Source organism: Mirounga leonina, unplaced genomic scaffold (genome assembly GCF_011800145.1).
Source record: "Mirounga leonina isolate KUSES-001 unplaced genomic scaffold, KU_Mleo_1.0 Mir_96, whole genome shotgun sequence".
Classification (NCBI taxonomy): Eukaryota; Metazoa; Chordata; class Mammalia; order Carnivora; family Phocidae; genus Mirounga; species Mirounga leonina.
In genome coordinates, this window is record NW_023270871.1 from 2979894 (window position 1) to 3005236 (window position 25343).

Consider the following 25343-nt stretch of genomic DNA (forward strand, 5'->3'; position numbering starts at 1 on the left):
TCGAGGCATTGATAAAACTTCTTGTGGTTTACTAACTGGAGAGGAGGTTGTTTACTTGGTCTGTATGAAGGTCAAATGAGACCATGTGCATCAACAGAAAGCTTTAATAGGAGGTGAAATGGTATGTGGGAAAAAGCACAGTTAATATTCTTTGATAAACAGTATGTATCTGAATATATTTTCCCTTTCTCTTTGATATTTGCTTTGTAAAATTATATAAGCTTAAGCATTTTTTAAAACTTAATTTCCTGCGTTTCTGCTGCCTTCTGTAACTGTTGTCAAGTTACATAATTTGTGAATTTTATCTTGTTAACTAAACATCAGCGAACTCTTGTACTGTGTCTCAGCTTAAATGTCAGCTCCTCAGAGCCCTTTCCTAAGCATCCCATCACAAAGTAGCTTCTCTCCATTGCCATTACTCTGTTCATTGCTCTGATTTATTTCCTTTATAGTATTTACCACCATCAGACACAATCTGTTTTTCACATTTGTTTACTTGTGTTCCAGTACATGGAATACTGCCAGGCAGATAATGGGAATTTATTCTTTGTTAAATATGTTGTAAATAATAGAATATTCTCATATTTTTCTTAAAAAGGTTCTTGTTGTAGGGGCGCCTGGGTGGCACAGAAGGTTAAGTGTCCGACTCTTGGTTTCCACTCAGGTTGTGATCTCAGGGTTGTGAGATTGAGCTCCGAGTCAGGCAGGTTCTGCACTCAGTGTAGAGTCGGCTTGAGATTTTCTCTACCTCTCCCTCTGCCCCTCCTGCTTGTGCTCTCTCTCTCAAATAAATCTTTTTAAAAAAGTTTCTTGTTGTATAGAGTAGAAGACCATTTTTCACCAAGTGTACCTGTCTTTTCAAAAAGAAAGGAAGCATACAGATTTCTTTTCCTGGAAGACCTAAACTCTTTGACTTAAACCCTATCAGTTAAGGGCAAATAGGAACAGGCAGCTTTTGAAATCTATGGCTCTGCACTGTTGGTGATGTTGAGTCTTCAGGCTGATCTGTTTAGTTCTTTTAAAAAACAAAAAACAGGGCATGTATTCTTAAGATAACTGATTAATGAGTTTTATTGCATCTTATGATTTCTATTCATTTTGTATTAAAATTGATTGCCCCTGAGGTATGATTTCTACTTTTGGAAATGTCGTTTGCATTTCTTAGTATATATTTGTTATTTCATTCATTTGGTTAAACAAAGAAAAATAATACTTTAGTATTTTGCCTTCCTAGGTTAACCCTAGATTCAGAAATTTAAAAATGTCTATTGCTAGAAATTAGAATGGATGAACCAATGCTGTAGCCATTGGGCATTATACACCGTCTTCTCTGCTAATTCAGCTGAGCTTATGTCATAACTGTCAGTTATAGTGGGATGGGGGAAGCTTCATTACTTTCCTAGGCTTCCATTGGAGTATTTCCCCCCCTTTCTTTTCCATAGCAGACCGATTTATATAAGATTCAATTTTACAATTAAATATTACCATGGAGTCAATGTGTGTGATGGGTGGTAAGAGTGTGGATTCTGAGTCATGTAAGTCTGAATTCGAATTCTGTCTTGGCCTGTTCATTTGCTGTGTGAATAGGCAAGTTATTTTATCACTTCGACTGTTGGTTTCCTAGCCTGTAAAATAGATTTAACAATACCCATTTCTTTGGGTTGTGATAATGATTATATGAAATAATGTATGTAGCACAGTGTGTGGCACTTGGTCAAGCAGCACTCAGTGATATTAGTTCTTATTTATCTTAGTCATTTAATGTGAGAGTAGAGTCTCACAGGTTGATATCTCTCATACCTTTCAAGTATTATTTCCCATTACTAAGTTTTTGTTAGTAACATAAAATTGGATTGTACCTCTACCTTCGGACAGTTGTTTAGGCTGTTCTCTCTGCTGATCTCCTTTAAGAGTACTGTCTATCCAACCTTGTTTCTCTGTTACCTCTTCTCCATTTACCTTTTCTTTTTTCTGACTCTGTTCTTTCTCTCTTTCTCTCTCTCTCTCCCTTTTTTCCCCCCTCCAATCTGTGAAAACCCCTTAAACTAAACTACTTCACTAATTTCTTACTATAATTCAGTTCCTCATTGGTTTTAATGAACTTTTATTTTTTTATTTTTTAGAAGAGTCATATTTATTTCATTTGACTTATATCTTACCTATATATATATTTGTATTTTTTTAAAATTTAAATTCAATTAACATATAATCTATTATTTGTTTCAGGGGTACAGGTCTTTAATTCATTAGTCTTATATAATACCCGGTGCTCATTACAACACATACCCTCCCCAGTGTCCATCACCCAGTTATCCCATCCCCCTACCCCCCTCCCCTCCAGCAACCCTCAGTTTGTTTCCTAAGATTAAGAGTCTCTTATACGGTTTGTCTCCCTCTCTGGTTTTGTTTTGTTTCATTTTTTTCCTCTTCCCCTATGATCTTCTGCCTTGTTTCTTAAATTCCACATATCAGTGAGATCATATGATAATTGTCTTTCTGTGATTGACTTATTTCACTTAGCATAATACCCTCTAGTTCCATCCACGTCGTTGCAAATGGCAAGATTTCATTTTTTGATGGCTGCGTAATATTCCATTCCATTCCACCACATCAACCCAATGAACATTGGGGTGCAGGTGCCCCTTTGATGACTACATTTGTATCTTTGGGGTAAATACCCAGTAGTGCAATTGCTGGGTCGTAGGGTAGCTCTATTTTCAACTTTTTGAGGAAACCTCCATACTGTCTTCCATAGTGGCTGCACCTTAGTGAACTTTTAAAAGTCATATTTACTCAGGCATAATTTATGTACAGTAAAATATATTCCTTTCAAGTGTGCAGTTCCAGGAGTTCTGAGAAATGCATACAGTCATATTACCAGCACCACAGTCAAGATAAAGAACATTTCATTATCCCCTAAAGTTCCCTCCAGTCACTTTGTGCTCAGTCCCTTCTCCTGACACCCAGGCAACCATTGATCTGATTTTGTTGTTGCCTCTCTCAGTAGGTTTTGTCCTTTTCATTGCTGTGTAGTATTCCTCATATGAATACACTATAGATTGTTTCTCTGTTCACCAGTTAGACATTTGGGTTGCTTCCAGTTTTTAGATATTTGAATGAAACTGCTGTGAATATTTCTGTACAGGTCTTTTTGTAGATAAATGTTTTAATTTCCTTGGGCAAATAGAGTAAATTTGGAGTGAGTTGTTGGCTCGTATGCTATGTGTATGTTAACTTTATGAGAAATTGCCATACTTTTCAAAAGTGCCTATAGCATTTTGCTTTCTAAGCAGCATTGTATGAATTTTAGTTAATTTACATCCTTAGGTACACTTGGTGGTATCAGTATTTAAAATTTAGCCATTGTTTTGGGTATGTAGTGATACGTAAATGGTTTTAATTTGAATTTCCATAATTAGTGTGATGCTGAGCATCTTTTTATGTCTTTCATTATGTATGTCTTCTTTAGGGAGCTGTCCAAATCTTTTGTCCATTTGAAAAATTGAGTTGTTCTTCTCAGGTTGGTTGATAAAGTTCTTTATAAGATTTGTGTATCTTAAATATTTCCTCTAAATCTGCAGCTTTTCCTTTTCCTAAGTGTCTTTTGAAAAGCAGCCTTAATGTATTTTTACATATTGTTTTCTGTCCTTGCCTGTTTTTTGCTCAAAGCCGTATTTTCTTGAAATGTTTTTAGATAGAAAGAAACATTTTTTAATGTTTATTAAATAAAAAGCACTTACCAAAAATTCCCTTTTTATTTTTTAAACTTTTAAAAAAATATTTATTTGAGAGAGAGAGGGAGAGTAAAGAGGGAGAGTGAGAGGGAAAAGCAGACTCCCTGCTGAGCAGAGAGCCCGATGTGGGACTCGATCCCAGGACCCTGAGATCATGACCTGAGCTTAAGGCAGACCCTTAATCGACTGAGCCACCTAGGTGCCCCCTTTTTGTAATATATAACTTACATATTTACATTTTTCAGCTACTAGAGAAAGTTTAGGAGGTTATATCTTGCAAATGGAAGTGTACTCTGTGGGGGAAAAGAAGAACTTTCACTTTATACTTTTACATGGCATGGCAAAACAGTATAATTGCTGTCATAATTAAAAGGATATTTTATACTTAGGAAAACAAAAGACATCGTAAAGAAAATTAAAAGACAAATTATCAACTCAAAAATAAGTTGGAATACATATTGAAAGTAATGGGCTGCTATCCATAATACATAGTTTCTACAAATCACTAAGGAAAGGGATATTTGAAAATTAAAACTGGTCAAAGGAAATGAATTAACAGATAACAGCAGAAGAAATATAACTGGCCAATAAACATGAAAATGGATACTCAACTTTATTAACAGTAAAGGAAGGAAAAATTAGAATGCCAATGAGGTACTACTTGTCACTTAGACTGGCAAAGGAGAAAGAGATGCATGCTATCCAATGTTGGGAGAAGGCAAAGATGGGATATCATTTACTAAACCTTTTTTCCACAGAACAGTTTGGTAATATCTATCAAGATGTAAAGTGTGAATTCTGATGCAAGATTTGGAGAAAAAAGTACTTTCATGTATTGTACCTATACTCCGTAGGTACCATGCTCCTTACTTCTCCTGCCTCTACAGTTTCTTTTACAATCCCTGCCTTAGGGTTCACCTCAGGCTTAAAACTCACTTAGAATTCTGCATCAGTCTCTTTACTGTTTTGCCCACTGTTCATGCTAAATCCCTGTGATGCCTTCCTGATACATTTTGACTAAAACCCAAATGCCATGGTTTATAATGTTCCTTGTGATCTGGCCATTGCTTATTTCTTCCCTTGCTCTAGCAGAATGGCTGAGAGATTTTTACACAGTATATACTTTGTTTTCTGCTTAGAATGCTCTTCCCTGCTCCCTGGTACCTGCTCCCCCTTTACAAACAGGTAGCTCCTTATGCTTAGGTCTCCACCTAAACATTGCTTTTCCAGAGAGGCTTTCTAATAAAGTAGGTCCCTCTTGTATGTGTTCCCTCAGCACCTTTTATTCATTGTGAAATCCTGAGCCCCTGTTGTTCTGCTACTAGAATTAAGACTTGAGTTATTTTTAGCATCAACATTATCATAAAGGAAACTGTTGGGAATACTCAGAACAAAGCCTTAGCTCTTTCAAGTCATTCTCATTGGTTGGCTGTTTTTGATCATATTTCTCTAATCTTCAGAAGACGTGAAAACATACTGTTTAGGTATTTTCATTCCTTGCCTTTTGGATTGACTATCCTATTTTAACATGGAACTTTACTGCGAAATCATATAATGTCATGAAGCTATTAATCTATACTTGATTGATAGAGTAATTTTATCACATTTCTAAATAAGAATATGCATTGTAATGGAAGGGAAGAGTTATAGATTAGCTTTAGTAAAATTATGTATATATAGTCCTGAATAGAATTTTCTCTGGCTTTAATTTTGTTTGACAGATACAGTATTTTGTCAAGTTACTACTAGCTTACTAACCTTTGGCATGTTTAAGCTGGTAAGTGACATATTCTTAATATTTTGCACTGGAAATCTATTCTTAAATTTAAAGCTAAAATACTGAAGTAGCTGAATATTTATTTTGGCATGGAATAAATTAGTATTTTCTGATATTCTCATACAGAAAACTTTGATGGCTCTACTTCAGGTCTCTTGCTTTCTTGCCCTGTTCCCAGCCCTGGATAATATATATTGCATACCTGGAAAATGGCATGCAAATCTGAAACTGTATTTTCTGTAATTATTATCATCCTTTTTTTCTAAAAATGTAGTAGTCACATTTGACATAAGACTTGAGTTTTTTGAGTTGGTGCAGAAAGTAAGAAAAAATGTAAGGATGTTTCTCATGAGTATTTTGGTTAATAGGTAATTAAAAAATATGATAAACTTATACTAACTTGACTTGTAATAAATTTGAAATACTCAGCGTATTCGAGTATATTCATTATAGTTGGCTGCCAAGATTTTATACCTGTCAAATCTTAAAGAGACCTCAGAAATAAAGAAGTAACAATAATAGCAACTACTCATTTCACGTGCTGTATTAGGTGTCTTTATGTATATTATTTTTACTCCTCATCCCGATCCTGTAAGTGTTATTTCTCCAGGTTCTTTCAGTGCAAGAAACCAGGACTCAGCAAAGTTATACAGTTAGTACCTGAACTCTCTCTCAGGAGCACCTCTGCATGGTGCTGCCCACTAGTTGCATCAGTTAATTTTCCAAAAGATGGGGGAGGCTGAACCGAGTGAAGCTGAAGGGCCTGTTCACCCTCACACAGCCACTTAACAGCAGAGTGAAGACTTGGATCCCTGGCCTCCTGACTCACATTCCAGTGCACTTTTCACTACATCAGGACACGTTGGCTCCTGAGCCCCAAGTGACAGCCCCAAACAGCTGTGTTGATCTGTCTTGCATGTCCCAGCTTGTTTTGCTAGCTGAGCAAAAACTACTTAAAAGGATCCTCAATCTTCACCTTCCCATTCCCCTTCACTTACACTCATATACTCCCACTTGCCCCATGAATAACTTCACAGAAAGAATTGTGCAATGTCACTAAGCCTTCCTCTGGTGTCAGAGTTACTCCCTGAGAGAACATTCACTTCCTCATGACTCCAGTTTACTGTCAGATTGGCTTTCCCTCTTTTCTCTTTGATCGGAATCTTAGTTGTTTAGGCAGGAATTTGAGGAGCAGATGTTATACCCCTTGAAGAAGCCCTTTAATTCTCCTTAGTACTGTGTCTAATGACTCCTTAATCCTGTCCTTTTAACTCTGTGGCTAGCAGAATTAAGAGCAAAGTGGGACAGGAATGATGAGCTTGATGCTTAACTTTTCATTTTAATGTTGACAAAGAGAGCACATGAAAAACAGTGATAGAGGGAAAACATCAACTTTGCCTGTAATAGCTAAAGTAAGGTGAATATTAGTGTGGGATTGTTGAGATTTTGTATTTCCCTCCAAATATAAATAGAGCAATTTCATAGAGCATATAACCAGAGAAATGGAGCCACTGATTGTTTTTACTACCTTTTCTTCTTAAATTTTGCTATTCTTTAGATAATTATTTCCAAAGAGAAATAAAAATGATTGACCAGAGAAAACAAAGTGATCTCATACAGTACTAGATCTTTTTTTTTTTTTTTAAAGATTTTATTTATTTATTTTGACAGAGAGAGACACAGCAAGAGAGGGAACACAAGCAGGGGGAGTGGGAGAGGGAGAAGCAGGCTTCCCACTGAGCAGGGAACCCAATGCAGGGCTCGATCCCAGGACCCTGGGATCATGACCTGAGCTGAAGGCAGCGGCTTAACCAACTGAGCCACCCAGGCACCCTCATAAGTACTAGATCTTTTATGGTTAGTGAAGAAAATCGACTTCTCCAAAATGAGAGTTCTCTTAACAAAGATATACCCTGTGAACTACTTTGCTTTAGCAGTCTGAACTATCTAATTATAAAAAATCTGATCTGCTTGTTTATATATATATATATATATATACATATAAATTTGTTTGTCTATATGTGTGTATATATATATATATACATTTGCGTGTGAATGTGTATATAAACAAATTGGATTAAACTGCCAATACTTTTCTCAGTTTCTAATTAATCACTTGAAATTTAGTATATCAAGCAGGGTCTCATAAGTAGAGAGCAAGCACACAGCAATTTGAAAAGGGGGAAGTTTATTATAAAGAGTTACTAACAGGATTGGAGAAATGAGGTATTGGCTAATAAGAAGTAAAGAGTACTCTAAAGAATACAGGAATAGCAGATAAAAGGAGCATCTATTACCCCTAGGGTGGAGATAAAGCATTCAAGCATAGAGGCCCCCGGGACTGAGATCCAGACATTTTAGAGGACAAAGCTTTGGCTCGTTGAATGATAAAGAATTTGTTGTGCTCTGACAGCAGAACTTTCCAGAAACCTGTCTCACCAGAGTCACTGGTGTAGCACTGCCAGAGGAAGGTGCTGGGGGAAGCTGCTGGATGTTGCTGACCACCAGGTACTTGAGCAGCCTGGCGTAGAGATGCTGTACAGGCTGTGGGAGCCAGACACTAAAGCCATGTGGGGTGCTGGAGCCCACCACGAGGAGCACACTGGACCCTGCAGTGTCTCTCTAGCACCCTCTAGCTGCAAAACTTCATGCCCCAGGGCAAAGGAAGATTATTTAAAGGGCCCAAATTCATTTTTGCAGAGCAGGCAGTGAAGGGTGAATTTGGAGCTGTGAGGCAATAAATGGACAACTGGCAGATCTGGTGAAACATATAATTTTATAGCTTATTATGGGGGCCTCCTTCTTGATTTAACATTTAAATTTGGGACCCTGGTCAGAATTTTGCTAAGGGCCTCATTCCTTCCCAGCATTTTAGCATTTAGTATAAGGCCAGAGAGGCTTTTCTTTTTAGGAAGGAAGGGCCTGGCAGTAGCCCCACATTTGCTTTTCTAGGTTTCTTTCTCATGAGCATCTGGTTTGGGAGCTTCAATTTCTCATCTACCTTGACCCTTTGATCTGGGGTATTGTGGTGAAATTCCTCACACTGTCACACATTCTAGCCTCAGAACCCACTCAGAGCTTTGTTTGAATTATCTTTGCATTGGAATCAGTACTTTGAATCAATGCATTAAGAATGGTTTTTTGAAGAATAAATATTAAAAAATCTATCAGCTAGAATTTCAGCATTTTAGGAGAAATGGTCAGTTTAAATTTTGAGCACTAGTTTCTAGTTAGCAGTAGCTGTGAAGAAAAGCAGTTTCATTGGTAAATATCTAATTTGGATTTGGCCACCAGCCAGGAAGAATAATTCTTTTGTTGCTTAGCCAGATACACTTAAATTTTGATTTTTTGTATATATTCTGTTTCTAGGAGACAAAATTATCATGATTAATATTTTTTTCTGCTAAAATATCCATTTATTGGGCGCCTGGGTGGCTCAGTTGGTTAAGCAACTGCCTTCGGCTCAGGTCATGATCCTGGAGTCCCGGGATCGAGTCCCACATCGGGCTCCCTGCTCAGCGAGGAGCCTGCTTCTCCCTCTGACCCTCCCCCCTCTCATGTACTCTCTCTCATTCTCGCTCTCTCAAATGAATAAATAAATCTTTTAAAAAAAATATCCATTTATTTCTCAGCCTTGAAATTATAGACTTAGAAAGTAAATCTAAATAAGACTAAATAGCCTAAAATTTTGTTAAAATTGTCTTAATCATTGAAATTTATTTTATTTTCAGATTGACCTTTTAGGATAAATCAAAGAATTTGACTGTTTTTTTGTCTTTTTTTTTTTTTTGCCAACAGAGTTACATTCATAAAGGAAGTTATGAGGACAGTTTAAAAAGACATTTTCAGTTTTGCTTTTTGATAGAGAAATTTTATATTTGGGACTTTAAGTTAGTTCTCCAGCAGAATTCTTTATGGGTTTGTGTATTATTATCTGTTTAAGGTGTTTAATTGTTTGCTTTCCATATGTATTTATTTGGTGATTTCTTTTTTGAGAGAATGGCACCTGAGATAGCATATCCTTTAAGATTGCTTTGATGTGTGTTACTTTACCATGCCATCTCTGAAGAATGTTACAGACTGTATTTTAGCATGGTGAATAAGAAATTTTTACATGGAGAGTTTACTTCAATATCCATTTCTAAACTTGTAACTGGAAATCACATTTAGGGACTGTACAACTGATTTTTTAGTACTGGTACTATTATCATCCAAGTAGACTTTAATAGATTTCATTAGGTTTTCTTTTGTTTCTAAAGAACATTTTGTTAGTATTTCATTTTTCATCTGTTTTATGAGCCAGTAAGAATCTTCTGTTGTTCCAAAGTTGAGACTGTTTTATATTTATTTCATATTGTTAACAGCTGCACTTGCTCAGTGCACGAGCCACTAGCCCTATGTAGCTATTTAATTTTAAATTAAATAAAATTAAAAATTAAGTTCCTTAGTTGCACTAGCCATATTTCTAGTGCTTGATAGAAACATGTGGCTAGTGGCTAGTGGTTACCATAATGGACAACACAGATGTAGAATGTTTCCACCATCACAGAAAGTTCTGTTGGTCAGTGCTGGTCCTATAATATAGAATATATTGCAGTTGTTGATGTGACAGCTTTCTTTGTCTCAGAAGGTAGATTTTTTTCATTTCACAGTCCCAGTAATATACTTTGTATTGTTAGCCTTTTATATTATAGTCATTTGGTGGGTAGACAGTGGTATCTCATTGTACTTTTACTTTTGAATTTTCCTGATGAAACCATGTTTGAAAAAAAATGTTTTTAAGGTTTTACTTTTGTCTTTGGCTTTCAGCAGTTTTACTGTGATGTGCCTGGGTGTGGTTTTTGCTACGTTTTTGGGGTTTACAGTACTTATTGAATCTCTGGGTTAGTGTCTTTTATGATTTTTCCAAAATTTTGACAATCACCTCTTTACAGACTGCTTCTCTCTTTTTCCATTCTGCAATTCTAATATGAGACTTTTTCACCATATGTCATATGTACCTTAAACTTTTTCTGCATTTTCCATTTTTTGTCACCACGCTTAAGTCTAAAAATGATCTTTTAACCATTAATTCTCTGCTGTTAAACCCATCCATTAGTTCTAAATCTCAGTGATTGTAGTTTTCATTCTAAAATTTCTGCATATTTCTTTTTTTAATTTTCAGTTTTATGTATGTATTATATACCTTGTCTTAATTACAGTTATTTTGTTTTTTTAGATTTTATTTTTTTACTTGGCAGAGAGAGAGAGACAGCAAGAGAGGGAACACAAGCAGGGGGAGTGGGAGAGGGAGAAGCAGGCCTCCCACTGAGCAGGGAGCCCCAAGCGGGGCTCAATCCCAGGACCCTGGAATCATGACCCAAGCCGAAGGCAGATGCTTAATGACTAGCCACCCAGGCGCCCCTAATTACAGTTATTTTATTTTTTTTTTAATTTTTAAAAGATTTTATTTATTTATTTGACACAGAGAGTTAGCGAGAAAGGGAACACACACAGGGGGAGTGTGAAAGGGAGAAGCAGGCTCCCTGCTGAACAGGGAGCCCGATGCGGGACTCGATCCCAGAACCCTGAGATCATGACCTGAGCTGAAGGCAGACGCTTAACGACTGAGCCACACAGGCGCCCCTAATTACAGTTATTTTTTAAATTCTACAACTCATAAGTTCAATATTTGGTACTCCCAATTTCTGTGAACTTGGATAAAAAATTATTTCTTTTCACTAATCTCTAAATGATGTTTAGCCATTTTCTTTAATTATGAAAGTAGGCAACAAAGTCACAGGTGTACCTGCAAAGTTCAGATGCTTTCTTTTTTATTTTTATTTTTATTTTTTAAAGATTTTATTTATTTATTTGAGAGAGAGAGAATGAGAGACAGAGAGCATGAGAGGGAGGAGGGTCAGAGGGAGAAGCAGACTCCCTGCCGAGCAGGGAGCCCGATGCGGGACTCAATCCCAGGACTCCAGGATCATGACCTGAGCCGAAGGCAGTTGCTTAACCAACTGAGCCACCCAGGCGCCCCAGATGCTTTCATATTATATCATTATTATTATAATAATCATATTGAAGTACACATTGTTTATGCTCATCACTCCTTTGAAATTACAGTAGTTATTAGACCTGCCTCTATGCATAGTTACTTGATACATTAGTACAGAAACTCACATATGTCACAAATTCAAAAAAATATTTTTTAGTTATTTATGTGATAAATAATGGTTTCCAGTATATGTCTAATGTAGTTTTTTAATATGTTTAAAAAACATAACTAAGAGGGAATCCACAGACTTCAGAGTGCAGAATGGTCCAGGCACAAAAAAATGGTTCTGTAGAGTGTAGGTCAGATTGTGTCATTGCTCAGCTCAAAGCACTCCAGTGGGTTTCGTCTAATTTCTCCCTGAGAGAACAAAAGCCAAGGTCCTTTCAGTGGCTTACGTGGCCCTCCTTAATCTGCATCTCCCCACTTGCTGCTTTCTGACCTCTTCAACTCCTGTTTGCTTTGGTCACTCTGCTACGGTTACACTGGGGAAATGCCAGACACACTTTTGCTGCAGGTCCTTTCTAGTAGCTGTTGCTGCTTCTTGGTCCTTCCTAGTAGCTGTTGCTTCCCTTGGAAAGGGAGAGCAGATATCAAAATATCTTCATAGCCTAGTCCTTCACTTCATAGCCTACTTAGTCACTTACTTCCTGACCACTTTACTTAAAACATATATCCCTGTCCCCTTGGTTCACATTCTGCCCTCCCCACCCAGTTTTGTCCCATATACTTATTACAGTTTTTCATATTATGTATTTTACTTACTCATTAGATTAGTATTGATTTTGGGAGTGGGGCTCATCATAGGCTTCTATTACTGGCAGGTTGGACCTTTGGCAATAATAGGTCAATTTTGCAGAGTTGCTGTTGGTCCCATGCATAATTTCCATCCCTTTTTGTACTATTTCACTTATAAGACTATTGCATTAACAGTGGTATGGATGATGACAAAAGCTAGCTAATGTCAACTGGCCAAGTCACTTTGTCTTTGTGGTTTATTGCCTCTTTCAAAGTTGGTGTTGTCTGGATTAACATGGGATACAAAGAGCTTCGTATTTGGTGTCCACTTTTCCTATGTCTGTCTACATGCATCTTCCCTACACATCCTTGTCTCAATCTCTTGATCTTTTCTAGGGTTTATCTCACGTCTTCTGGAGAGCATGTTTCTCACCAATGTACTTGATTTTTTGCTCACCCGATTCAATTAGCATAATGTCATCTAGATCACAGACCAGCATGAATTTCTTCAGATTGTCCAGATGGTTTAGGTCCCTTTGGACTATGTTAACACAAAGGGCCAGAAAATTAATGTAGCCCTGGCTCAAGCATGCATATGTATGCTGCTGTTGGTCACCTGTGAATGTGAACTGTTTTTGGTCTTGCTTCCTAATAGAGGTGGAAAAAGATGCTTTACCAGATCGGTCACCGCATACCACTTACCTGACAAGGACAATAACCCTGTCTTTGTAGGCTGCCAAAGAGGCCTTTTGGCTTTTTTCACACTGTAGTTTTTAATTGGTGATAGTCATCCTCAGCCTTTCATTGTCTTTATTCATTGCATTGACTACACCCAGTAATAGCTATCCAGTTCTAGAGTTGTTTCAGTTCTTAGGTTTCCTGTACCTCTCAAATGCCTGGAATACTACACCAGCCAGTACCTTTCCTTTCACGATGAGCTTTTAGCAGTTGCAGTTGCACTGCTGTAGCATGTCAGGAACTATGTACTCCCCGTGATGGGGTCCTCGTTACTATCCAATTGGTGATCTCATCTTGGAATTGACTTCATAGGACCACTTTTGATACCAACTCTCTCAGGTCAGGTTCACCAAAACCATTCTTTGAAATTCCAGGATTTGCATGCAGAAGGTTGGTTGAAGAGTGCTTTTGGGATTAGCCCCTGAGAGAGAAGGTGCAGGGGAAACACTCTTAGGAAGGCGCAGAAATTGCATTGTCATGTGGTTGCAGAAGCAGCCTCAGCTGGTCCCACAGGGAAATCTGAAGCTGGTTTAATTTTTCCCATGGATCCCAGACTGAAGCAGGGGGCTGGACCATTTTACTGCACACTGGCCAGGCTGAATGTGGGCTGCTTTGGAATGGTAACATAATCTTGTATGGGGAGTTTAGGTGTTAGCCACCAGCAGACCAAATCCTGGAAGCTGGGGGAATGAGTGGAGTGGTGAGCGTGCAAAGGATACTGTAGGGCGCCTGGGTGGCTCAGTTGGTTAAGCAACTGCCTTCGGCTCAGGTCATGATCCTGGAGTCCCAGGATCGAGTCCCGCATCGGGCTTCGCTGCTCGGCAGGGAGTCTGCTTCTCCCTCTGACCCTCCCCCCTCTCATGTGCTCTCTTTCTCATTCTCTCTCTCAAATTAATAAATAAAATCTTTAAAAAAAAAAAAGAATACTGTAGTACTGGAGACATGGAGGAGATGAAAACTTGTTCAAACACTTGGTTGTGAAAGGGAGGAGAGAGGATAATCAGAAGTTCCTGAGGAGACTGGAAAGGATGAAATCCAGAATATAGGTATTAGATTTGCCTTGGGCAGGAAGAGGTTTCCATCCACCATTGTAATCAAAGAGGAGGAGGAAGAGAGGTGTTCAGATGCAGATGAGTTTATGACATTAGTGGGAGGAAGTTGAGGCAGTTGTTGTTTGTTGCTTTTGGGAAAGAGCCAGACAAATCAACAGCTGAAAGAAGGGCAGTTGGTTGGGTTGAAGATACCTACGGTGAGTAGATATTTTAATAGATGCTGTGGTGAGTGGGAGGAGAGTGCTAACAGGATAGCCACTAGTGTTGAGGGCCCATTTGAGTTTGATGATCCTGATTTTGAAGAATTATCAGTTTGTGCAGTTGTGTGACTTTTTTCTGGCAGTGCTTAATGTAGTGAAAGTGTAAACATTATGCCCAGTGTCTTACAACACTATTTTCTTTTTTCTTTTACATAGCCATCAGATCAAGTCACTACAGTATAGTAACACAGGAGACATGATTCTTGTTGTATCTGGAAGCTCTCAGGCCAAAGTGATTGACAGAGATGGTTTTGAAGTAATGGAATGTATAAAGGGAGACCAGTATATTGTGGACATGGCAAACACCAAGGTAAGCATTAAACAAAATATTTATTGAATTTAATTAATTCAGCACACATTTATTAACAATTTGATTGAGTTGCTGTAATTCACCCTAAAAATTAGTGTCTGGTTTTAAACAGTGTATTATTATTTCTTATAATTCTGTGGATTGACCAGGAAGTTCTTCTGCTTCATATAGTGTCAGCTGGGGCACTAGGATGGTTTTAATGTTCAAAATGCCTCACTCAGATGATTTATAGTTGGTGCTCTACCCCATGGTATCTATCCTGTTTCCAGCCCTGCCTCTTACCCACAATGTGCATGTGCATACGTGCGTGCGTGCTCACTCTCTCTTTCCACGTGTCTAGTTTAGGCTTCGTAGCAGTGTGGTGGACTTAGTGGGGTTTGACTTCTTGCTTGGTGACTGGGTTCCATGAAGGATGAACATGGAAACTTCAGATTTTATAAGGTCTGGCTTCAAGTCTTACATAGCATTGTAGGGCCAACTCAAATTTGAGGAGAGGAGAGACAGACTCCACCGTTTGGTGTGGGAATGACAAGATCACATTGTAAAAGATATGGGATGGGAGACATAGATGCAGCCGTCTTTGGAAACAACATACCACGAACCTGCTCTGGACTAGGCTTTAGAACAAGAACGAAAGAGGGTTTCATCAACCCTTTATATAAAGATTTTTCAGTGAGATAATAGTATCTTGAAATTATGTTAAGTATCATTTACCTATAGCCGCATAAATGCTCTCAGGCTGAATGGATTGTTTATGATCACTAACATGTCTGTGGGATGTCTGAGTGGGCTCCAAGCTACAGGTAATGTCTGGGTCTGTTCCATGTGTCCCTGCTCCTCCTTGCACTAGTGAGCTGCCTGAGGGCATGTTTTTCACATGGTGATGGCAGAAACACAAGAAGGAAACCTCAACTCTGGAAGCACATTTCAGGCCTTTGCTCATAAGTCCCTGGACATTCCATTGGCTAGAGCAAATCACAGGACCACAGGTATTGGTGGAGAAATTTGCCCAGGTCTTTAGGGAGAGTAACCGCAGTATCACGTGCCAGAGGTTGAGGATACAGGAGAGGTGATGGATTGGGGACAGTAATGCAGCCTCCCACAGATCTATTACAGTGTCAGTGGATATGGTTGGTGTGGAATTTTGAGCCTCAGTTTTACTTCTGACTTCTACTCCTCTTTCCCTGTCCTAGTACACTCTTCTAAAACACTTAATACTCAAGGTTTGTAACTACATCAAAATCTAATAGATTTGATTGCCTAAGAAAATACAGTGGATCCTCATTATTTGTGGTTTCTGTATTTGCTGAAATGTTTTTGTAACCCCCAAATCAATACTCAGTGCTTTTGTGGTCATTTGCAGACATGTACTTGCACAGAGCAGCAAAAAAGAATGTGAAAAAGCTGATGCTCTTTCTTCTTGTTTCAGCTCTCACACTGTAATCAAGTGTCCTTTTTGTGATCTATGTAGTGCTGCATTTTTATTACTTGGGGGCCTTTTGTTGGTGATTTTGCTGTTTAAAATGGCCCCCAAGTATAGTGCTCAAGTGCTGGAGCACTGTCTGGTGTTCCTAAGTGTGAAAAGTCCATGATGTGCATTGCAGAGAAATACATATGTTAGATAAGCTTCATTCAGTCATGACTATGAGTTCAATGTTAATGAATCAGGTATATATGTTAAATAATGTTTCTTTAAACAAAAACATAAAGTTATATATTGATTAGTTGATGAAGATATGACTGGCTTGTATGAACCCAACCCTGTATTGGATAATTCAGTATTTACAGAACTTTATAGATCATAACTACTGCAGATAATGAGAATTGGCTATAATCTACATGCTCTAGTTGAACTTTTGGAATAAATTAATATACTATGTTTCAAACTGCCTTCTATTGAAACCCAGTGAAGTTCCTCTCAACCCTAAAGAGGATCACAGTCTCATTCATTTTTTTGTGTGACTAATTGTTTATTAAGTGCCCAGTGTTAGGTGATTCAAATAGAATTCATATATAATTTAAGCATACAATTATATTCAGTGGTGGCTTCAGTAGTTTCTTTTTTTCATGTATTTTATTAGAATTTCTCATTCCCTTCTCCTTAAAATCATTGCCCCTAGGATTCCACCAAAGATGATGTTGTGAGAGTGATGATGGTAAGGAAAGAAAGCAGATAGGTCTCTAGGTCATTCTCCCTGTCTTAAACTTAGTTCTGCTTTTATCTGCTTTATTTGAAGCTTTTGGGAATCCAGAACTATTTAAGCAACTGGTCTATGGAAATGAAACCTTTAATAACTTGTATTTAATTTATTCTCTTTTTAGTTTGTGCTTAACATCGACAGCTGAGCAGGGTCGGGCCTGGTTAGTACTTGGATGGGAGACAGTATTTCTTAAAAAGTATGAGGAAGAGAAGTTTTTGCCAGTCTCTAAGCTCTTCTTAATTATTTCAGCCATTCAGGGCTTCTTACATTATAGAAACACTAAGGCTTTGTGGATTTAAGTTTTAGCTAATAAAATTTCAGGAAGAAAGGAATCCGGTTAGTTTTGTTTCTGGCTATTTCTGCAATTTCAGACTTAGAGTACATATAGTACATATAATAAGATGATTAGGAAAGTAGGACAAGGATGGATAAGCAAGTCTGTGAGGAAACATAGGAAATTAACATTAGCATATTAAGTTACCAGAGTTATTTTTTACCTCCTTGGTTAAATATATTCCTAATTATTTAATTGTTTTTGATGTTATTGTAAATGGGATCATTTTCTTTCTTTCTTTTTCAGAAAATTCATTGTTAGTGTGTGAAAACCTATTGATTTTTTTTAATGTTAATTTTGTGTTCTGCAGCTTTACTGAATTTGTTGATTAGATCTAAGAGTTTTTTTTGATGAGTCTTTAGGATTTTCTGTATTTAGAATCATATCATCTGAAATAGAATTTTACCTCTTTCTTTTATTTCTTTTCTTGCCTGATTGCTCTAGTTATGACTTCCAGTACAGTCTTGAATAGGAGTAATGAGAGTGGGCACCCTTGTCTTGTTTCTGATCTTAGAGGAAAAGCGTTCAGCCTTTCACCACTGAGTATGATGTTGGCTGTGGGCTTGTCATATATGGCCTTTATTATGTTGAGATATGTTCATTCTATGCCTAATTGCAAATCATATATCTGATAAGGGGTTAAAATCCAAAAATATGTAAAGAACTCCAACAGCTCAATAGCAAAACAAAACAAACCCAATTAAAAAATGGGCAAAAGGACCTGAATGACATTTTCCAAGGAAGATGTACTAAAGGCCAACAGGTACATGAAAAGATGCTCAACATTACTAGTCATTAGGGAAATGCAAATGAAAACCACAGTGAAATATCACCTCAGTCTATTAGAATGGTCATTATAAAAAAGATAAGAGATAACAAATGCGGGTGTGGTTGTGGAGAAAAGGGAAACCTTGTGCACTGTTGGTGGGATTGTAAATTGGTGCAGCCACTGTGGAAAACAGTATGGAGGATCCTCAAAAAATTACAAAGAGAGCTACCATATGATTCAGCAATTCCTCTTCTGAGAATATATCCAAAGGAAATGAAAACCCACGACCTTGAAAAGATATCTGCACCTCCGTGTTCATAGCAACATCATTTGCAATTACTAATACATGGAAACAGCCAAACAACCTAAGTCCATTGATGGATAAGTGGATAAAGAAGTTGTGATATATATATATATATAATTCAGCCATAAAAGTGAGGAAATCCTACCATTTGCAACAACTTGAATGGACCTTGAAGGCATTATACTAAATGAAATAAGTCAGACAGAGAAAGACAAAATACTGTATGATTTATTTATATGTGGCATCTAAAACAGAGAAAAACCCAAACAACGCCCCCCCCGTCCCCCCATCCCCCGCAACAAACCACAGAGTCACAGAAAAGATCAGACATGTGGTTACCAGAGGCAGAAGATGGGGAATGAGGGAATTGGAAGAGAGTAGTCGAAAGGTACAAATTTCTAGTTATAAGATAAATAAGTACTAAGGGTATAATTAGGGGTATAGTGTACAACATTATGACTATAGTTAACACTGTATGATATACAGGAACATTGTTAAAGGAGAGTGAATCCTAAGAGGTATCATTACAAGGAAAACTTTTTTTTTACTTTTTTTCTTTTCTTTATATTTTATCTGTATGAGATGAGGGATGTTAGCTGAACCTATTGCGATAATCATTTCACAATATATGTAAATCATATTATCATGCTGTATGCCTTAAATTTATACAGTGATGTATGTTAATTATTTCTTAATAAATCAGGAAAAAAATTTAGTTACCATTATGTAGAAAACTACTATATATTGTAACTACTGTAACATCCCCCACTTGCCTAATATCTCCATTTTGATTTCAAAATCATGGTTAATATTTACTTTCTTCATTTCCCAGAAGCAGATGTAATTAATTGACTATTTACTTGTCTAGGAAATGTTACTGATATCTTAACTGCAGTCTTTGGCTTGAGTAATAGGTTTTGGAAATGTAAGAATTATTATTTGAAAGTAGTAGATTTCATGGGACAGTTTTTTTCCTTAACTTTTTAACCTCTTTTCTGAATTGCAATAAATAGGACATTAAAGGAAACAATTAAATATATCTGATCTATTGTGATTAAAATATTATGTCCTTCAAATATAAACAGGCCTCTCTGATTGTTAAATTGTTACATTGTTAAATTTATATCTCTAATCTTTACATCATTGTGTGTGTATGTGTGTATTTTTAAATGTACTCGTAGTGGTACAGAAATGCTTTTTTCTGTCATATACTACAACGCAGTTCACTATGGGGAGAGTGATTGTACTTAACCTTAAAAAAATAAAGTTTATTGGGTTTCTAACAGTAATTCCTGTCAACTCTAAAAAATTTGGAAAAAAATTACTCATAATTCTACTACCCAAATATAATCACTAATAACATTTGTTTCTGTATGCCTATATTTTCCTTATGCATCTGAAAAGATGTTTTTCTGATCAAACCAGGACATTTACATTAGTTTATTACTTGGAACTATGTTTTGTATGTTCTGCAGTCTTGGGATTTTGTGCATATGCTCTAGGGGCTGCAGTAAGGTGAAAGGAGAGGCCTCAGGATAGGAGTGAGGAGCAGGGGGCCTTCCACTTCAGTCAGAGGAGTTCTGGTTTTGTCTGTTTTATGTGTTGGAGTTTTTCATAAGATATCCTTTGAAAATTAGGTTGGGCTGCTTTTTTAAAATATGAGGATCCCTGGGCTGGAGTTCATGGGATTATTGGTTATTTTATCTGGGGAAAATAAGACCTTACTTCTCTAGGTTTAGACGAGTAATACTAAATCCAACAAAAATCCAACTGAGTAAATTTGAAGATCTAATTATCTTTATTCAGTGATTTATGAATTGGGCAGCATCTAATCTAGCAAATAGAGGTTATGAGGAGCTGTCCAAAATGGAACTTTTTAAAGGCAGAGAGAGGGTGGGACAAGGAACTTACAAATAGAAAAAAATGGATTATTCCAGCAGGATTATAACTTCTTTTGGGGGGACAAAGGGGCCTGTTGGTTGGATTACCTCACTGGTGCTGATCAGGAAATTCCAGACTGACTAGTTAAGATTACATTCCTGGGGGGTTTGAAACTGTACTTAGGTTAGGTACTAAGTTTCTTTTTGGTGCTGTGGGCTTACCATAAGTGACTCCATTTTGGGCCTGTTGTCTCTCTCTCTCTCTTTTTTTAACATTAGGGAAGTAGGACAAGGATAAGCAGGAATCAGCCTTTAAGCTATTCAAAAGCATACTTTAAAATCTGTAGTTATATTGTCATCTAAAACTCATTTATTTTAAACCAGAATATTGGTACATTACTTCCAATCAGAGAGTGTTTTCCTTTCTTACTTTGAAGTCTTACACACTTTGCCTGAGATTCAGATTGGGACTCTTTGGCCGAGAGCCCACAAATGTGTGACTATTAAATTTTGATTCTTCACTGAGAAGTATTCCTATACATCAAAACTCCATAACACATCAGTATTAAGTTAAATTAAAAAGTGTTTTCATAGATTATTAATAAGTGAATGCCCATGATTATGATCTTATAATTTCATTTATTAAACTTCCTTTTATCAGTTCATCTCGGGCTGATATTGTTAAGTGAATTTCCTTTGGATTGTCTTCAACCCTTTTCTTTTCAACATCAAAATTCTGTTATATTTCTTTCTTAACTACATGATGAAATTGGGGAAGGACGGGCTCAGGGGACCCTAGGATCCTTGGACCTTTAACTGGACAATTTCTCCATGAATGTACTGTAATTATGGAAATTAGAAGCTTTATAAATAATTACAGGAAAAACATGTTTTCAAATAGCTTTATTTATATTTGAATAGTTCACATAGTTATTCTGATATCCAGCCACTCCAAAAATTTGCTATTGCAAATTTGGAGATGAACATATTAGTCATATCCTTTTAATGGTAAATCCTGATTCCTAAGAAGTGAAACATTTTAAACTGTGAATTCTAGGTATAGTTTTGTTTCTGAAAGCAGTTTTAACTGATGGTTTTAACCACAAATATAAACTCTAAAAAGTACAGTGATTGGAAGTACATTGTGTTTCTTTCCAATTTCTGAATATTTTCAGAGCTTTTTATCTAATAGAAACTCCCTAACACTGGTTTCTGTCCTTTTGACATATCCCCAACACTTTGGGGATGATTTCTTACATTCTGGTACAACAAAATGTTCTTGGCTCATCTTGTACTTTTCCTGCTCTGATGTTACCCATTTCTCCATTGATCCATGGCTCCTTTTAATAGAGAATTCTGTTTACAAATCTGGATCTGGGCCCTGGGTATGTTCACTGATGCTGGGGTGTCATTGCTTCTAGACTGTTTCAGGAGAGCGAGCTGGAATGGGAGATCAACCAACTGTGTGTGTGTGTGTGTGTGTGTGTGTGTAAAATCATGAGTTCACACTGATACATCCAGTAATCCTAATCTAACTTCCTAGCCTTTCTCCATTCCATATTTGTATTTCACTTCTTCAACGGTGAGAAGTTTGGCCTCCAGCATCATCACTACTTTCATTCATTTGTTCATTGCTACCATTCATAGAAAGTAGTTTCAGAATTGCTACACTCCTAGTCCTGGTTGTAGGCAGAATTCTAAGAGGGCACCCAAGATTCTCTGCTCCTCCCCTTGAGTGTGGATGTGAACTATGAGCAGGATGCAGTACTCCCTATGATTAGGTTATATTGTATGGCACAGTTAAGAAAGGAAGATTATCTTCAGTGGGTCGAGCTAATCAGGTGGACCCTTAGAGGGATTGAGCCTTTCCTGGCAAAAGAGATTTGAAGTGTGGGAGGGATTTGACTTGAGGGGAGAGTCTCCGTTTCTGGCTTTGAAGTTATAAGCAGAACTTACTTGATGAAATTGGGTATGTAGCTAAGGCAATTTCTGAACAAAGTGTTGAGGGTACTGCCTGATTTCTTCTTGCTGCTTATAGGAAGATATGAGAGAATAAAGTTAAATTGAAAGATGTTTTATTAAAAGGGAACCAGGACTAGATGATTTAGTTAATTTTGAGCCTATCTTAGATGGCAAATAATGTTAAAATGAAGAAATTGCTTCCAAAAATGTGGTTCAGAGAAGAAACCAAGAGTGTACATATAACCTTTTGCTACAACCTCAGAAAGATCATAAGGTCAGATTATTCAGTTACACTGAAGGCTTTTTCAAGAAATTAATGTGTGCTTCCTAGATTTTCTCAACCAAGCCAGGTGACCTCTAGGAAGCTTAAGGATATTACTCCTTAGCCATTTCAACAGGAGTTACAGATAAAGGGGATTATTTTGCAAAGATTTGCAGGCATAGCTTTTGTCTAATTTAGATTAAACATGAGAAAGCTTCTCATTTGTTGGCTTTGAAGATGGAGGAATCCATGTGGTAAGGAAGGCACACAGCTTCTAATCACTGAGAGCAGCCTCCAGCTGACAGCAAGGAAATGGGCATCTCAGTCCTACAACTACAAGGAACTTGGATTCTGCCAGTGACCTCAGTGAACTTGGAAGCAGATTCCCACCCCGAACCTTGAGAGAGGAACGCAGCCCTAACATGATCCTGATTTCAGTCTATGAGACCTTAAGCAAAGAAACCAGTTACTTTGTGATGGACTTCTGACCTCCAAAACTGTTAGTGTCATAGGCCACCTCCAATTTATTAGTTAAGTTTGTGGTGATTTGTTACACAGCATGGATAACTAATATAGTTCTGCAAAAACCACACATACTAAGTAATAATGCAAGTCCATGAGGAGGTTGTAGTGATTGTGATCACACAGAAGAGCAAGAGTTGGCTTCTAGTGGGAGGACGGAATATATTTACACTGGGAGTGGAGGGATTGTGGAGGGCTCATATCCAGATATGTTTATAGATTGTGGGTCTTAGGTAGGAAACTAAAAGTGTCACCATCTGCTGGAAGAGTCACTAATTTTGTGTTGGGAGATGTTGAGGTGAAGCCTTCAGTAAGATAGTAAAGACTCAGAATAGCTGTTGATGGTTGTGAGAGAAAAATGACTAGAAGAACTATGGGAGCACTAAGGGCTGTAGAATGTAAATTTGCAGAGACAGTCATTCTGCATATTTGTATGATGTTCTTGAGTCTTATTCAGGAGCCTGGGTGTTTGAATGGAATACAGTGATGAGGAGGAGGGGGTTATTCCAGAATAAAAGTTGTTCATTGTAGGTAAAGCGAAAGGACTTTCAGGTTTATGCTTAAGGAGTGGATGAATGAAAATAAAGAAGGTTGAAGAACTGGAAGATAGGGGGCACCTGGGTGGCTCAGTCGTTAAGCGTCTGCCTTCGGCTCAGGTCATGATCCCAGGGCCTTGGGATCGAGCCCCACATCGGGCTCCTTGCTCAGCGGGAAGCCTGCTTCTCCCTCTCCCACTCCCCCTGCTTGTGTTCTCTCTCTCGCTGTCTCCCTCTCTGTCAAAAAATAAATAAAATCTTAAAAAAAAAAAAAAAAAGAACTGGAAGATAGGAGGTTATGTGACCAGTAAATGGAATATATAGAGCCCAGAACATATCAGCTGAAAAATATTTGTTAAATCAATAAATATTGGAAATTCATGGTTTCAGAAAAGTAACTATTTGTGGTAATGGCAGAGTTCGCTGTAGTTGGGGCTGCTGAAATATATTGGAAGAGGTCGTTGGAGTTGAGTAGATCACAGAAGAATGAATTTATCTCTTCAGTGTATTCAAATGGATTTTAAAATCACTCAGAAATTAGAAAAACTTGGACTTCAGAGTCTTTGATTCATAGAAGGAAATGACTAAGAGTGTGGATGGATTACAATGGGGATCGGCAAACTACAGCCTGTGGGCCAAACCAGCCTGCACTCTGTTTTTTGTAAATAAAAGTTTTATTGGAAACTGCCATGCCTGTTCATTTACTATTGTCTGGGGCTGCTTTTGTGCTATAGTGGTAGAGTTGAATAGTTGCAGCAGAGACCATGTGGCCTGCCAAGCTTAAAATACTCATTATCTGGCCCTTTAGAGAAAAAGCTCGCCAACTCCTGTATTAAAGCTGTGAACATTTTCTGCAGCAAAATGTATGCACACAAAATTTTGCTGACAGTTTTAGGAACTTTTGTGATTCCTAACAGCCAAAGAACAGACTCCGGGTAAGAAGAACTTTTGGATCCAAGTTCACACTATATTCTCTGCTGCATTTCATCTCATCATGTGAGTTGCCTCTGTTAGTTAGCTCACCATGCCAAAGACATGGGCACTTTCATTTGGGTGGGTCACAGAGCCTCACCTCATTCAGTGACTACAGATGGCACTGCATCAGAGCGGCTCTTTACAGTTCTTGTCATGTGGCAGCCACGAGAGTATGTATAGATTAGTACAAATCAGCACGCATTGCGCTGTGCCCCCGCCCCATCTGTGTGTGTGTGTGTGTGTGTGTTTAGAGGAAACCAGTATTGATCATGGTTCAGTAATGTCCTCTCTTTAGGGAGAGGATAACATTTATGAGAAACAAATGGATGCTTAATTCTTCTAGGCTATTTCCAGTTAAGGTTGTTAAATAAAGGGATTTTTTTCAGGAGTGCCTATGTTTAGATAAGGGAGGAAGAGAGAAAAACTAGTTTATTTGATGAAAAACTGTTTTAGTCACTGGCTGTTCTTTAGTAGGTGTCACTTTAAAATTTTTTCTGCTAATGTTAGCCATGGTACTGAATCTGTTTAGATCCATTTGAGAATCCTTAGTTGAACTTGATTTTTGTTATGACTAATTTTGGTCACTGTTTTAACACAAGGGTACTTAACATTCCCATTGCCTTTGTCATGCTCCTATTTTACAAACAAGAAACAACATTCACAGTCTTTTAGATTTTTTACAGTTTAGCCTACTTGTGTTCATATTCTAGGTACTCAGCAGCTAAGGTGCCCACATATCCTTTTGATCTTAATGTCTTCTGTAATAGGGATCATTTTCTTTTGGTCCTCTTAAAAATATCCTTTATATTCCAAGATGCTATTTCAACTCTAATCAACACATACCAATAAAAAAAACCCCCTATTTTCTGGGGCTTGCCTTCAAGACCTGAATGGTCTCGGTGAGTTGTTGGGTTGTTGCTCGGACAAAGTACTGGAAGTGAGGGTCCAAGAA

At 37.6% G+C, this 25343-nt stretch overlaps 1 protein-coding gene across 2 annotated transcripts in view; it reads left to right on the forward strand.

Annotated features, from left to right (window-relative positions):
* The window catches only part of LOC118006400 (WD repeat-containing protein 70), a 296166-nt gene that overhangs the window by 72780 nt on the left and 198043 nt on the right, over nt 1–25343 (forward strand). For both annotated transcript variants that reach the window (XM_034999023.1, XM_034999025.1), the window contains one exon: nt 14493–14646. In XM_034999023.1, the coding sequence (XP_034854914.1) occupies nt 14493–14646 (154 nt within the window). The remainder of the gene's footprint in view (nt 1–14492; nt 14647–25343) is intronic.